Source organism: Indicator indicator, chromosome 32 (genome assembly GCF_027791375.1).
Source record: "Indicator indicator isolate 239-I01 chromosome 32, UM_Iind_1.1, whole genome shotgun sequence".
Lineage (NCBI taxonomy): Eukaryota > Metazoa > Chordata > Aves > Piciformes > Indicatoridae > Indicator > Indicator indicator.
This window is the reverse complement of record NC_072041.1, coordinates 5,741,299-5,755,909: the sequence shown is the minus strand read 5'-3', so window position 1 is coordinate 5,755,909 and position 14,611 is coordinate 5,741,299. Positions and strand designations below refer to the sequence as shown.

Below are 14,611 nucleotides of genomic sequence, written 5' to 3'. Positions count from 1 at the left end.
TCAATCTTGCAAGGCTCAGTAGATGGATTAAAATACACAGTGGCAGCAGCTGGTTTTAGGAATTATTTTATGTCCTGGACTTGCAGAGAAGAGTGGAATTCAAGAAGTAAGCAATAACACCACTTGAAATTACAACCGGTTTTCAAATGTTCAAATGGACAGGTAGACTGTCCACTGATGAAAGTCAGTGACTGGATCCCATAATGCTCAAACTCTCCCACTTAATCTCTGGGGCTGTGGTTCAAGGAAAGTATGAATTTTTCTGGATTTGTTTCTTCAGTCACAAAATCTTGATAACATAACTCCGCTTATTTGTGAGGTTTAATGGATAAACAAGATCCAGTGGCCCTACTCCATGGAGACTTTCAGAAAGCATTTGACAAGGTTCTACATCTAAGGTGATAGGAAAAAGTCACAGGATTGGAGGAAAGGTCATTTGATGAGTTTGCTAAAAGGTTACAGGATACAAAAGTGGTGGCTGTGTAAAGGCAGGAAGGAAAGAACACAGCATAATGATAATTTTTCAGACAAGGACTGGGGATTAGTGGGGCCAATTCTATTCAGTATCTTCACCAGTGATCTGGAGAAAAGAGCACCCACACAGTAAAAGCAATACTAAATTTCTCCAGAAGGCAAATAAAGCCAGAAGGAGCTCAGAAAAACTTGGCAGATGAGTTTCTACATCAATAAACACAAGGCAATACATTTAGGGGGAAATAATCAAAATCATCCAGCAGCTATCACTCAGAAAAGCCATCTTGGAGTCATGCATGATGGTTCTCTAAAATCATCTGCCTAATGTGCAGGGTCAGCCAAAAAAAGCAAACAAAATGGTGGACATCATCTAGAGAGAACAAAATAGAAAGCATCATTTTGTCAGTATTTAAAACCCTGGGTCATCCTTCTTTAGTGCAGTGCATGGTCCTGGCCTCCAGATGGCAAGAAGAAGGTAGTGAAGTTAGAGAAGATGTGAAAAAGGACAATAGAAATAATCAAGTCAGTGAAGCATCTAACTTCCATGATTCCATGACAAACACAAAAGGATGGGAACTCAGCTTGGAGGCTGAGGAGCATACAACCAAGAATTGTAAAGGCAACTCAGTACTGTACTGAATTCTGTAATACAGGAACTCGTGGCACTCACTGAAGTAAGAGGTCACTTTGAAAGCGGTAAAATTCTTCTTTACCCAGTGAATGTTCACTGTCTGTAACCTGTTGCTTACGAAGGAAATTACATCAAGTGCTTAGGGTAAAACTACAAAGCAAGTAATTTGGTTTGTGGTTCCTTTTTTTCACTACTAAGACACACTTTGTCATCTTGCTCATTTTCCATTGTCCTGTGCAAAAATATAGTCAGCGCTATTGTATGTACGATTAGCAACATGAAAGACTCACAAGTAGCACAACACAAGCCAGCTGACCACAAAAAGATTTTTTTAAAGCCTAGTTATGCAAATCATGATGATTATTAGCAATTCTAAAATGAGCAGATATTAACAATGTTATAAGAAATAACTGCTGTGCCTGTGTTTCAGCCCTTCCTTCTTGTAGAAAACTCCTTTGTTTTCTTTTTTCCCATTTTTACAGACTCCACACTGGGTTAAGTACATAGTTCATGCAACACTCAAATGTTCAGCTAGTTGGGCTTCCATCAGAAGAAACTATTTTCTAAACTTGCTGATGATCTAAAGTAGTCAAAAGCCACGAATGAGACTTCAAACGGTAGAAAGAATGGCCTGAAGTACAGTGGATTTCAATCAGTTTATCTTCATTTTTCTGAGCCTGCATGGCACCTTTTGATCCTATTTCCTCAAGAACACAAAGTCCATGAACTTAAGAGTTTTGTTTGTGTTAGGGAAAACTGAAATTGTTATCATCTTCAGTCAAGAGTTAAGAAAGGCCTTAAGAAAAATAGCAGATGTTGCAAATTATATGACAAAATTGGAAGTATTTCTAATACCGGAATAGAAACAGCATATGAAATGTGGCTGACTCTCAAGCTTAAAACTCTGACCAGAATTTTCATGTCTAACAGTAGTAATGAGACATAGTTTTTAATTCATTCCTTCACACAGAGAAAGCAAGCTGGGAAACTTGAATTGGCATCCAGATGTGCTCTGAATTTTGTAGATTTGATTAAAAAATGTTTCCAGCATGACACCAGGAGACAGAGGGAAAGAAGAATATTTGATGTCAGCTATGAAGGCCAACAGTTTGGACAATCCTCTCATTTGTTAGATGAACTAGGTTCTAGCACTGCTTCTTTGAATGTGTTTCAGTGTTTTTCATGAATTTTCAGATAATCTAAGGCACTGTGTTCACCTCCCTCGTCACAGATTCAGTCTTAGTGTCACACTGGATGTTTCTGTAGCTTCACACACCTCCCCAGCGGGTTATCACTTTTCAGTGGCAGTGGTGGGGTGATGAAATTCCTTTCCCTCCTCTTCCACAGGAACCGTCACATCATTCCCTGGAAAATACTCTGTTTCCTGCTCTGGATAGTGCATTTCCAGTACCTCTTCCATTTTCTCACCGTCATCCACATTGCTTTCACATCCCCTAGCAGTACAGTTTTTGCCTGAAGTGGACCCCACAATAACAGTGTTGGCCTTCAAGATGTATAAGTTCTCTGAGGAAGGAAAAAAATAGTGCTGAGCATAGTTAACAACCACTGCTGACCCTAGAGGTGCTTTCTTTTCAATCAAAATTTTTATTTGCCCTCAGTTTTTCTTTCTTTTGTGTTCCTCCCTTTCTTATTTTAATCAGAAGCATGCAGATCAAGCCCCTTACTGTGAAAACACAGAATTCACAAATTAGAAAAGGCAGTAAGATATTAGTCATAAGCAGCAATTCCTTGGGATCTGGGAAAAACAGATATGGAGAATCCAAGATTTATGCTCCTGCAATTTTAAGAAGCAACAATATCTGCATTAAAGGCAGCCTTTGGGCAAGGATCAGCACTGTGCAGTATACCTGAAGCCTTAGGACCAGCAAAGAAACAAGTTTCTTTCCAGCAGAGAATCACCTACAAATTTTTTTTGGCATAGACTTGGATCTTGTGTCCAACTTGTTGACTCCTACTCATTTACAAAAGATAAACCAGACTTTGCTATGGCTTGGACCACTACATTTTATTCAGGAGGATGCTGCAGAGCAGACACTGTATGTTATTGTTCACATTTGCTTGGAGATATTTGGGTATGGTAAGTCAAATCACCACATTCATCCTAAGGCCATCCATCACTCACAGAGGAAACAGAAAGGGCATTCAGTAAGGAAAGGTCAGCTGCCCCCTTCAAATAACCTCACAACTAGGTTTGGAAACATTGCCAGACTCCTTCAGACAACAGCTCTACCCTTGGTTTGACTTCATCTCCTATCCCGTGCCATGGTCAAAAACTTTATGAGAACACATGGGAAGCAAATTCCAAGCTATTACTGTGAAACCAAGAGAAGAAAATGATAGCTTGAGACATGTGAAGTACAATTCTTATTAAATATTAAAGCATCATTTTCCAGCTAACTTGGTTTGGATTTCAATTTTCTTCTGCAAATTTACATCTTCTGGAATGAAAAAAGAGGAAGAAGAGCATTTTTCTGTCAGAAGTGACTAAGGCAGATGTGAAAATAAGAAAGCATTAGATTCAAAGGAACAGATGTACCAGAATTTGTGCGTCAAAGGTCTGAAAGTTCAGCCCCAGCTTTTGACAGAATCTTTAGACACTTTGCAGCTTACTAATGATCTCAGAGTGACATAATGTGCCCATGGTTGAAAAATTTAAAAGGCAAGAGAAAGAAGAAAACACAAACTAGCAAGACTCACCAATTCTGTTATTTGTGTGGTCTCTCACTGGAGAATCGATTGGGCAGTCTGGGGCATTTCCATTGCTCTGTGTCACATCAGTCAGATTCGGATCAGGACTACAGGCTTTCTCTCTGCTGGAGACCACGTTATTGTTGTCAATTAACTCCTTCTCTTCTGGCCCTCTGTCAGCAGTCATTATGATCTCCTGCCAATACACAGAGAACAGAAGTGGGGTGAATGTGAAGATTGCAATAAGTCTACAGAACCCTTCTGTGGCAGTCAGAATAACATAATGTACTTCATAGCACTGCTGTCACAGGGGGTAAATAATTCGAAAGCACCTGACTGATAGAGGAACTTTAAACTAGGTTCCTGCATCACTTAAGGCCGTGATGATATTTTTGATGACATTTGCAAAAATGCACATCACTCATTACTGACATTGGAATGGAAAGTGAAAGTGATTTTTTTGGGAATACTCTTCACACTTACTGTATGCTTGGTCACCAGATCCGAACCTGCGAGGGAAAGAGGAAAAATTACCAGAAGAAAATTCATAACACAAGAATGTCAACATCTGCTCCAAAAGATCACCTAGCCATGTCCTAAGCTACTGCCCAACCCACCTACATCATGCTTTCTTTACCACTGAGGACACACTTCAGTGACACGATTGAGGTTGACATATAGCTGCCAAGACTGTGAGGTTCAGCTTCTCCCAGAGCTCTTTGTGGCCATCCCTACCACTCACCCCACAACACAACTGGTGTTTATCTAATGAACTGATTAAACTTGCTAGATAACCGGAAGATGGTATTATTAAAAAAAACCCAAATCCTATCTTTCTACTGGGTTAACAAGTTGGATCAGTTCATTGTGTGGCCAGCTGAATATTAAGGGGATGGAGGAAAGGAGCACTGGGGAAAGAAGAGAGGTGAGAAGAAGGAAGTGTACAGCATCCTTCTGTAGTACCATGAAGCTAAAGAGGCTCAGGCCTACTATCTAATTTCATGCAGCTACCTTTCTTTTCAATGCCTCAGCTCTATAATGCTGCACAGTACCAGTTTCTATTGTGTAAGGCAAGTAAGGAAGAAAAAAAATCCATTCTGAGAAAATTAAGCTGTACGCAAGAAGTTTTAAATAGCATTCCTGGATAAATGAGCATAAGAAGCTCTGGTGTGAGATGATTAAGAGAACCTAACAGAACAGAGCATTCAATAGAAATGGAAGTGCTGAGAGAGGATTAGGTAATGGGCAAAACATGTGTACTCTGGGGGTCTGTATAGATTGCTATGGCTGACACCTGCGTTATCTGAAAACCTCTCCCCAGTTTGAGTACCAGGAATGTAGGGAGCGTTCCCAGTGAAGCTCTGCACCAACCCATCGCCAACTGCTCACGTCAGTGGGGGAAAGGCCCCATCTAGTGGCAGCAGGACTGGCCTCTTGCCTGTCAGCAGGGACGCACATTTGACATGGAGTTCTACGATTAAAACTAAAATTCCATAACATAAAGATCCGTATTAAAACTATCCTCTTATTCTTATTAGGCAGATGGATTACAATTCCTGATCCATCAGCCACTGATCTTGAGAATTGAGCCTGGATTTGTGGGTAGTGAGGAGATGCAGATGTGCCATTTGGCAAAACTCACCACAGGCTCTAACACCTTCACCACACCCACAGGTGTACAACCAACCTACAACGTGCACACCCTGCTTTCAATAAAGGAGGGAATGTGGTTCTGCAGGCACACCCCACATCTAACTCTAGGCAATGCTACAGAGAGTCAGCATCTATAAAAATCACTCTACCTCTCGTGCTCAAAGTCCAGTCCTGTCAAAGGAATCAACAAATACTCACAAAACACCTTAGGCATCATTTGATATTAGTGTCTGTGCTGAGAGGAGAAACCGCTGCTTAACTCTTTCCTTACTCAGCTTGTAGCATCTTCCCCCACAAATTCACAGTTGCTTCAGTCTTTCTCTCATGTTCTCCAAGATGCTGCACAAATAGTTTTCCTAGGACCCTCATCTGGCCCACCTTCACCAGGCTGCACTCAACATTCTCTTCCCCAGTGACCTCCATGAAATTCTGGGATATTTGAGTTCCCAGATGGCATACACTTGTATGCTATGTGTTCACTATATACTCTGTATTACAGCTTTAAAAACTCACTCTTTGCTTTGAGGATGAGCTTCTTGCAAACTTTCCATTTCCAGAATAACAGCATAGCCACAAGTGGCACTACCACAGAGAGAACCACTGCCCAAAGAACTGGACCTGTAGCACAGAAAGGGAAACGGAGGACAGGAAAGGTTAAGAAAGGGCAAAGGGGAGCTATTAGTACACCTATGTGATTGGACATAGATCTATGGAGTTGTAGGGGATTTGAAGGAAGTTCCCACATAAAAACTGTGTTTATCAAAGATACATCCCAATAAAACACGCAGACGGAGTAAATGCTTTGTTACCTGCTGTGGTTGTTTCCCCCTTGGCTGAGGTGGGAAAAGTGCCAGCCAGAGCTTTCTCCTCAGGAGTTGAACTGGGGTTTTCAGTTGCTGTGGCACTTAAAATGATACTAACAGTGGTCACCAGGTTCTCCTTAAACCCTCGCAGGTCAGAGTTACTTGTGTCATTGCTGAATCTCATGCTTGGGCTGAGGTAGGTGGGCAACTGGTCCAGACAAACCTGATCATGTGTGGCATTTCCTTCATTTAGTGCCACTTTGTTTAACTCAGCACAGCTGGGAAAGGAAAGAGAACCAGGTATCAGTGCTAGAGGAAAACTGCCATGGTAAGTGAGAAGAATATTTTCCATGTGACAAAGATTCTTTTGGTTGCTTTTGTTCCACCTGCATTTACTGCTTTCAGTTGAAAAGTCATTAACCTTCCTCTCACCCCTGTGGCATTAATTCTTGACTTGGATGCAAACTCAGTATGTGTGTATAATTCCACTGTACTTAGTAAACTGAAAATTAAGCAAAAGGGGATTTCTCCCTTCCCTCCTTCCTCCAGTACTGAGCTGTGCAACAGGTATAAAGAGAGACCTTCTAAACTCTGCACACAAGCCCAAAGCTATCCCATTGCCTCCAAGAGAAATGTGTATACTCTGTACCAGAAATGACAGGTTTTCCTTTTGGTCCTTTAATTAACTTTAATTAATTAATTATTTTAAAGAACTATGGACTTACTTTGTGTGGGGCTTGCAGATGTCAGTGCTAGAGTTTTGATCAGAGAAGGTCCCAGAAGGGCACTTTTCACAAGTAACATCATTCGTCGAGGTACCTGAATAGAAATAACGACTGAGGACTGATTGACCAAAATGAATCAGGTCCAGACCTATGGCAAAGGTCAGGAAAGGTAATCTAGCCAGGCAGGAATTCCCACCTCTGATTTTGACTCCAAAACCAGGCTTGCAAACAGTGTGCTGCTGGCATCGCATGCAGCTGTACAGGACAGAGGTCTGACAAAAGAGGCCTGGTCGGCACTCACAGACACGGCTGGAATTGAAGGAACAGGGCTCTTTCTCCACAAGGTCAGGTTCTATGGGGAAGAAACAGATGTGGTAACAAAGGGAAATGCAAAGCAGGGGCCAAAGCTGAGCAAATACCACCTCAAAGGCTCAGGAAGCAGCACAGGCTGCTGCCACCCATCATGATGGCAAATTAAGTCCTGAATAACTGGGGGATTGGGTAGACAATGGCTTGTAATATAAAGCAGAAAGCAGAAATCAGACTTGGACAGGATTGGATGAAAGAAGTTTTTGGTAGTCCCAGGTCACACAGGAAGCAATATTGATAATGTGCAAGGTAGCATTTCATTTTGCTCTCTAAATCACTAACCAAGGATGGCTAATTTTGCTGCTGGAAATTCTAAGTAAATAAAATATAAATAAAGTGTAAATAAAATATAAATAAAGTGTAAATAAAATATCTACAGAGACTGTAACTGTGATGTATGTGTGAGGGAAAGCAAACCTGCACATGATACACAAGCGTCACATTGTGGCTTCAGGGACGCTTCATTCACATATTGTTCAGGTCCACATCTCATGCAGTCTTCATCTGGGTCTCTAGGACATACTCTCTTTTTAACAGAGCCTGGAAAAGAAAAACAAAATGCAGGATGCTTGTTCAGAATCGCAGGAGACAAGCCTCCTGAAGTGTTCCTGTATGCTCATTTAGACACTACTGCAGTTGTCTTTGTTCCTGTCACTTGGTTATCTTGCCTATTTTTGCCTTTCCCCTTCCAGTCTCCTGTGACAGCACCATTGTGCATGGCATTGTCACGGCATGGACCACTGCAGAACAGGCACATAGCAAGTCATTTGCTGACAGTGAGAAAAGACCAACAAGTCTGCAGAAAGGGCAACGTTGTCCTGATATTGATAAGTTCCAAGGAAACTGTTTTTCGTGTTTTCTTCTTGGCTACAGCAACCAAGACCTGATATTTTGCTACCTAAGGCATCACTTTTCCTTTCAAAAGCTGCCAGAATCACCCAGCTGCAGACAGATTTCTCCAGGGGCAATCATGTTTAGAGAAGGAGGTTACAAGATGGTACTTCTTGTGCTGTGCCATATGTAGCCCCAGCAGGTTTGTAGTAGATCACTTTCTGAGCAATCCTGCTGGTTTTAGGGGTGCCTTGACAGTTGTGAGATGGTTTCATTTTCCTTTTCCTTTAAACAAATCAAATTACATAAGTATGGATTTCTGATGCTGGATGTTTGTGCTATACACTTTCTCTGCTCAACACTACTAACGCACCAGGACTCTTTGCTCACAGTTTGCAGTCACACTACCCTAGATCTCAGACCTTCCATGTACATGCAGCATGCATAAAGTCAAGCAGCTCACCTTTCCAGGAGGTGGAAATAACTACCAGAGGGTAAGGAACAGCAGCAGTTGCAGAAGCAAAAGTAAAAACTAAAGCAGCAACAAAAAAACAGGAAGAGTTGAACATTTCACAGGTGGAAAACAGGAGAGAAACAAATCTCAGTTTCAGCATCCAGCCTGCATCACCCAAGCACAAAGAGTTAACCAGGGAGGGGGAAACTGGCAGGGAAATAACTCACCTACTCTGCATTTTGGCAAGCATGATGTAGGAGTGCAGGTAAAAACAGCTGTGCTATATTTGGCTCACTAAATACCACCAGACAAGTGTGAACCACATCACTCCCACCTACTCAAAACTACTTGTCTGAGACTATTCTAGACATCAAGGTGGGGGCTGACTGCTGAACCTCAACAGTCAAGCTACACATGTGTGTCATTTTCCCCTTCCCCCCCATCAAGCCAAAAGCTTTAACTTCAGTTATTTGAGATTTCCTGTACACATGGTCCCTCCCTTGGGGGATGTGTGCCCCAGGTGCAATGGCTTTGAAGCTTGCCTAACAAAGTCTTCTGGTGCCGTTCTCCACTGGTTGTGCTCATAGCTCAAGAACCAGATAAAAGCCTGAGCAGTAGGAATATCAGCTGCCATCACCTGTACAGAAAATTGTACTGAAAGTAAGTAGATGAAATAAGTGGTTTAAGTGGTTTTCTTTTGTATGGCGTTCATTCACTCCTGAGGATTTGCTGATAACTGTGGGTGGGAAATTATGTTGAGCGTTGACTGCAGCTCTATCTTGTGGAATTGAATAGCTGATTTAAAGTTTAAAACAAAAAAACCCAAAACCCAAACAAACAAAAAAAGGTAAAAAAACATAAAGAGAATAAATAGTAGGGAAGTGGAAGGAGCAGTGGAAGATTAAAATGAAAAAGGATTCTTATGAGTCCGTTTTGTGAAGGAGGTCTTAGAGGATGTGAAGAGATATTCAAGACTGGCTTGAGGACGTGGCAAAAAAATTCATTTCAAAAATAACCCTAGGTGAGATGATTGAGACGGGTGGCTCTCTACAGGCAGACGTAAATCAGATCTCTGCTCTTCACAAGACCTCACTAAGAGATGCGGGAGCTTTTGCAAAGCCTGGTTTTGAAGGAGAAAAGAGCTTTCCTTGGGACTGTCCCTTTTCTTCTTTTACAGGACAGTTTCTCCATCCCTTGGTCTTGTTTACACAACTTCTAAACACTTCTAGTGGTGTGGCCAGCAGTGGAACATATCCCAGCAGGAACCCCAGTGCTAACTACCAAGCTCTAAAGCCCTCTTTATCGTTAGAGCACGAATAAATGTCAAAAATCTCCCTAAGGAAAAAAAAAAAACCACAACAAAAACCCCAAATAAACCAAAACCAAAACATTTCTCTAAGTAGAGACTGGTGATGGTGAAGCACCACAAAATGCCCCACTCGCTGCGGGGGTTTCTGGCCGACAGGGGGAGTTTCAGACATTTCCAGAACTCGTCTCACCAAGGTGTTTCTTACTTCTGACCTTGTGTGCCTCTGAGTCACAACCAGCTTTCTGAAAAGCTCACTGTGTCCCTTGACAAAGGGCTGTTCCCTTTCTGATGTGAGACACTTTCTAAACAGTTTTGACTATGAAGATAATGGCAGATTTTCCATACCTCCATTTCATAGCTTTTTGTCTCTGATGAGAAACTTACCTAGTCTAATTTCACTGCAGTGTTTCACACCCAGAAGCAAGTTGAAATGAATTCTTAGACCTGCCTGGTTCTAGCCACTTTGAAAGTGTCAACTGATAAAATCAGACAAAAGATCCTAGCAAGTTATCCATTTGTTTTTTTCACAGACTGTTTGCATTCAGATCAAAGAAGAGCAGGGCACTGGTGAACAAGTTCACATCTGGATGCACATTAGATAGTGATTCATGAAATTGCACTTTTCTTCAGGTACAAAATGCAATTCTGCAGACACCCATGGTTCCTGCTATCTCTACAAGAAAGGCTTCATGGCAGCGTGGCTGAATGCCAAACATACTGACCTGAGGGACACTGGTAACAGCAGCTTTGTGAAGTTTCATCATAGAACCAATTCTTAAGTGTATCACAGGAATGAGATGGGGTTAATGATGTCTAGAAACAGACAAAAAGCACAATTAGAAAACAGTTCTGTATTAGGACAGATCCCATTCTTTGTCTCAAGTGATGGTAGGGAAAAATCCACAGCTTTTTGAGAGTTCAAGTTTCCCCAACACAATTCTTCCTGTTGCATCCCATGATTGCAATATTTAGTGTATTTAGCAACAATTCAATATCCTCAGGTTTTGAGAGATTACACTGCTACATTTTTTCTGATGAGAAAATCTGATTTTTTAATTTGGCATCTCCCTTAATAATCCCCTAAAACTGTTATCTGAATTTCAGTTTCAGTATTTGCTACAAGGTATAGATTTTTTGGTAAAGGCTCAATGTGCACTTTCCCCAGAGATTTTCCCACACGATACTGGTAGTAGAACAGTTAAATATTTCAGAAAGCCTGCATCTCACTTTCTGCAGATGAATTTCCCATTGGCCTTGGAAATAACACCTACTGTCTCCCACTGCCTCTTTATGCAGTGCTGAATCTTACTACCTGACTACTGCTGTATTCTCCTGTTTAGTGTGCTGTTCTTTTCACAGCAGGACCATAAAACACAGAAGTTATTTAACTTGCCCCAGGTTATGTCAGAAAACAGGAACTTTCACTCAAAGAGGAAATTAACGAAAGGAGAAGAAATAGAAACATATTGAAACCATTAGGTTGCATGGAGCTGCAGCACTAGAGCTGAGAAATCCCTTTTGAGACATTTCTGCACTAACCACTGGGCCACACAGCCTCCCTATAAGCATTTTTTTCTAGCTTACTATAAAGAGAAAACAGCAGAGGTCTGCTTGTTCAGCCTGACTCACATCAAGTCTATGAATGCATGCCCTGCATTTTAATTTTCAGAAGAGGAAGCCCTAGACTGTAGGAAAAAAAGTAGAATCTCCTTGCATGTGCATGAAGCACCCTGGTTTGCCAGCCACTCTGAGGCTACACTGAATAACAGGAAATGAGATGAGACCAGTCTTTAGTCAAAGGGTCATTCAGGAGTCACTTCAGTGCTATGAATTAACTAGTTCTATAAAGAAAGTGCAAGAAACAACAGCATCCTGACTGTAGCTAAGCCATACAGGATTAGTTTCTTTGTAAGAACTATGGAATGTCGCTACAAAACCTTCATCTTCTCTTCCTGGTTCTCCTGGGAAACCAGCTCTGGTTGCAAATGATGTTGAATTTGAGATTGAGGTGGGAACAAAACTCTTGAATGACTTATGCAGCAGGTAAATGTACGGCTTATTTAACTGTCTCTTTTGGGGGTTAAATAAAGGAATAGTGTCTGTGTAAAGTGTGAGGGAAGGGCTGCTTTTGAAGAAGTTATCTTGTCTAAAATCCTAAAATCAGGAATTTAGGATTAGTTACAGCAATGCAAACTCTGATAGTAAACTGCACCTGGTGCTGTGATAGATTACTACATGAACAATGCATATGCACTGCACAAATGATGAAAATACACACACAAAAGTACTCAACCTTTACTCTTTCCTTTCCACAAGAGGGCAGCTATATACCACAGGCAGCTGCACCATACCTGACCTCTGCAGCTTTGCGACAAATGATGCTTTCTAGTTGTAAGCACAGCTTCCAAGCCACCTTTACTCTTTACTGAGCCAAGCCCAAGGTACTCTGCTCTAAAAAGAAGTCACCTTAACAAACTATGACACAATTTCTATAGCTGAGAAACCATCTCCTACAAACTTGTCTGGTATTTCAGTTTAAATAATGGCAATGGTAAAGATGGTGCTGAATTCAGTGGGCTACTCCGCAGTTCAGTCAGGACAAGGTTTGACTCATTTATTTATGGCCTTTTAAGCACATAGTAAAAAGTGATGGTGAGGCAGAGTAAGAAATCAGCTTGCTACAAATGAGCTGTAAGTCAGGAAGAAAGCATGTTACAGTAAAAAAAAATCTTCTACCAGCACTGGCTATTCTAGAACTGACTAATACCCTAGCAAAACAGTTGACTCCATTTCAAGCTTCTGTCCAGATTCTGACAGTACAAACTAAGCTGATGATCCAAGCCTTCAAGTACTCAAGCTTCATCTACTTGATAGTAAAGACATTATTAACTAGTGAGAGTTAACTGAGTGTTAAACAAAACCCAAACTGTAGACTCAAATGAGGTGGGATATGGTATGAAATACGACCAATAAGCTGTGACCTGCTCACTTTAAACAGTATCATCCATACTGCAGTAGCACTAAAAGCAAATGCTGCTGTCAGAGAGGCAAGACAGAAAATGGCCAATGAAAATCCAATTGCTTATCCCAGCAAGACCTACACCTCAACTCTACACACTGATGATTTTGCAGTGAGTCCGAATGCTGACAATGGATATCAGAAACCCAAATCTTCACTCTATCCCATTTTGTGAACAAATCGCCAAAATTGATGTCAAACAGCAAAAATACCATCTTTTTTTTTTTTTTCTGTCACATTTCTCCTAAAGCAGCTTGCATTCAGCAGACTGGACAAACTTATTTAAATTCCCTCCTAAATATTCCTCAGGTGAGGAAGGATTGCAGACTCCGATCCCACAGAAGAACAGTGATCCCTTTATGTTTCAGGAAGGAGACAGTGGCAGACCAGAGAAGCAGGGCAAAGTAGAGCAAGGTTGCAATGTGGGAGGGGAATTTACAACTAAAGAGACAGGGCAAACTCCTACTCTTACCAAAAAAGCCAGTAGGATCTCTTTCAAGTGTCTGTGAAGAGGCTGCAGGACTTGGTTATTTTCAAAGATCTAATTACAGTCAGTTTCTTGTAAAAAAAAAAAATCTGCTGGCAGCCAAAGTGATGTGTTATATCCTTCAGTTACAATGCACAGACAGGTATCTTTGGCTATATGTGCTCCTACTTCCACTGCAGACAGGTATCTTTGGCTAATATGTGCTCCTACTTCCACTGCAAAGGAAAACGGCCACTTTCAGGGCCTAACACCATATGCAGTTACTAACCTACCTGTGCAAAGAGCCTCTGTGAGTGACTGATTTTTTTTAAGAAAAAAGTGTGTGCATAAGTGTGAGCCAGGGAAATTACCTGGATTTATGCCAGGGGCTGAGGGCTTGTTGCCTCGTGATCCACTAGAGAGGAGGAGTTAAGTGGGGGTGGTGGTGAAGCAAACCCACGTGAGATGATACGATCTGAGCAGGGAGCTAGCTTGCATCTACATGGGCTATGTCTATTTTAAGTCAAGCTGATGCAGAAATAACAGCCGATTCAAGAGGAAGCCAGTGTCACAGGGCTGGGTGGTTATAAAGAGGAATGGATTTCATTGTTTTATTTGACTTCACAACTTTCAATTTGCCAGCCCTCACTCACATCAGCAGAGTGAACAAAGGCCCTCTAGAACCAGCCTCTGCAAGGAAAGTGCCTGTATCAGAGCACCTGGCCATCCAGGCAAAAAGAAAATCCACTCACCCAAACGAAAAAGAACAGTCCCCCACCTCTATCAAAGCTTTCCTCATTCCCAGACTTGATGTTCCTGGAGGTGCAGTAATACTATCAATGCCAACAAAAAGATGCAGATCATAGATCGTATCTCCTACTCCTACCTGCAAATGTCCCAAAGAAGGAAAACTCTCCTGGCAGCTCTGCTCTACATCTTTGTCACCCTGTTTCACCACAAAACCTATGTCTGTGGACACCCACCTCCCAGCACCCAGGCTATAGGTTGGACAGTCCCACAGCCCAGGTTCTCCCAGACCTCTCCAGGCTCCTGCACCCTGAGGGGCTTCAGGATCCTGGTTCCACCCTACCTTACCTGTGGAGCTGTCTGGGTATCCTGGAGAAGCAGTAAGAGCCACAGTCCCAGTGCCAGGCTGCAGGCAGCCATC

At 41.8% G+C, this 14,611-nt stretch overlaps 1 protein-coding gene across 1 annotated transcript; it reads right to left on the bottom strand.

Annotated features, from left to right (window-relative positions):
• Positions 1-2,396: 2,396 nt before the first annotated feature.
• TNFRSF8 (TNF receptor superfamily member 8) lies at positions 2,397-14,610 on the bottom strand. The gene is made up of 10 exons (XM_054395096.1): positions 14,539-14,610; positions 10,681-10,771; positions 7,782-7,904; positions 7,192-7,347; positions 6,996-7,089; positions 6,277-6,548; positions 5,981-6,085; positions 4,298-4,323; positions 3,824-4,010; positions 2,397-2,629 (listed from the first exon to the last, which is right to left on the bottom strand). Exons 1-10 carry the CDS (start codon positions 14,608-14,610, stop codon positions 2,397-2,399), a joined length of 1,359 nt encoding a protein of 452 aa, XP_054251071.1.
• Between the last annotated feature and the right edge of the window lies 1 nt (position 14,611).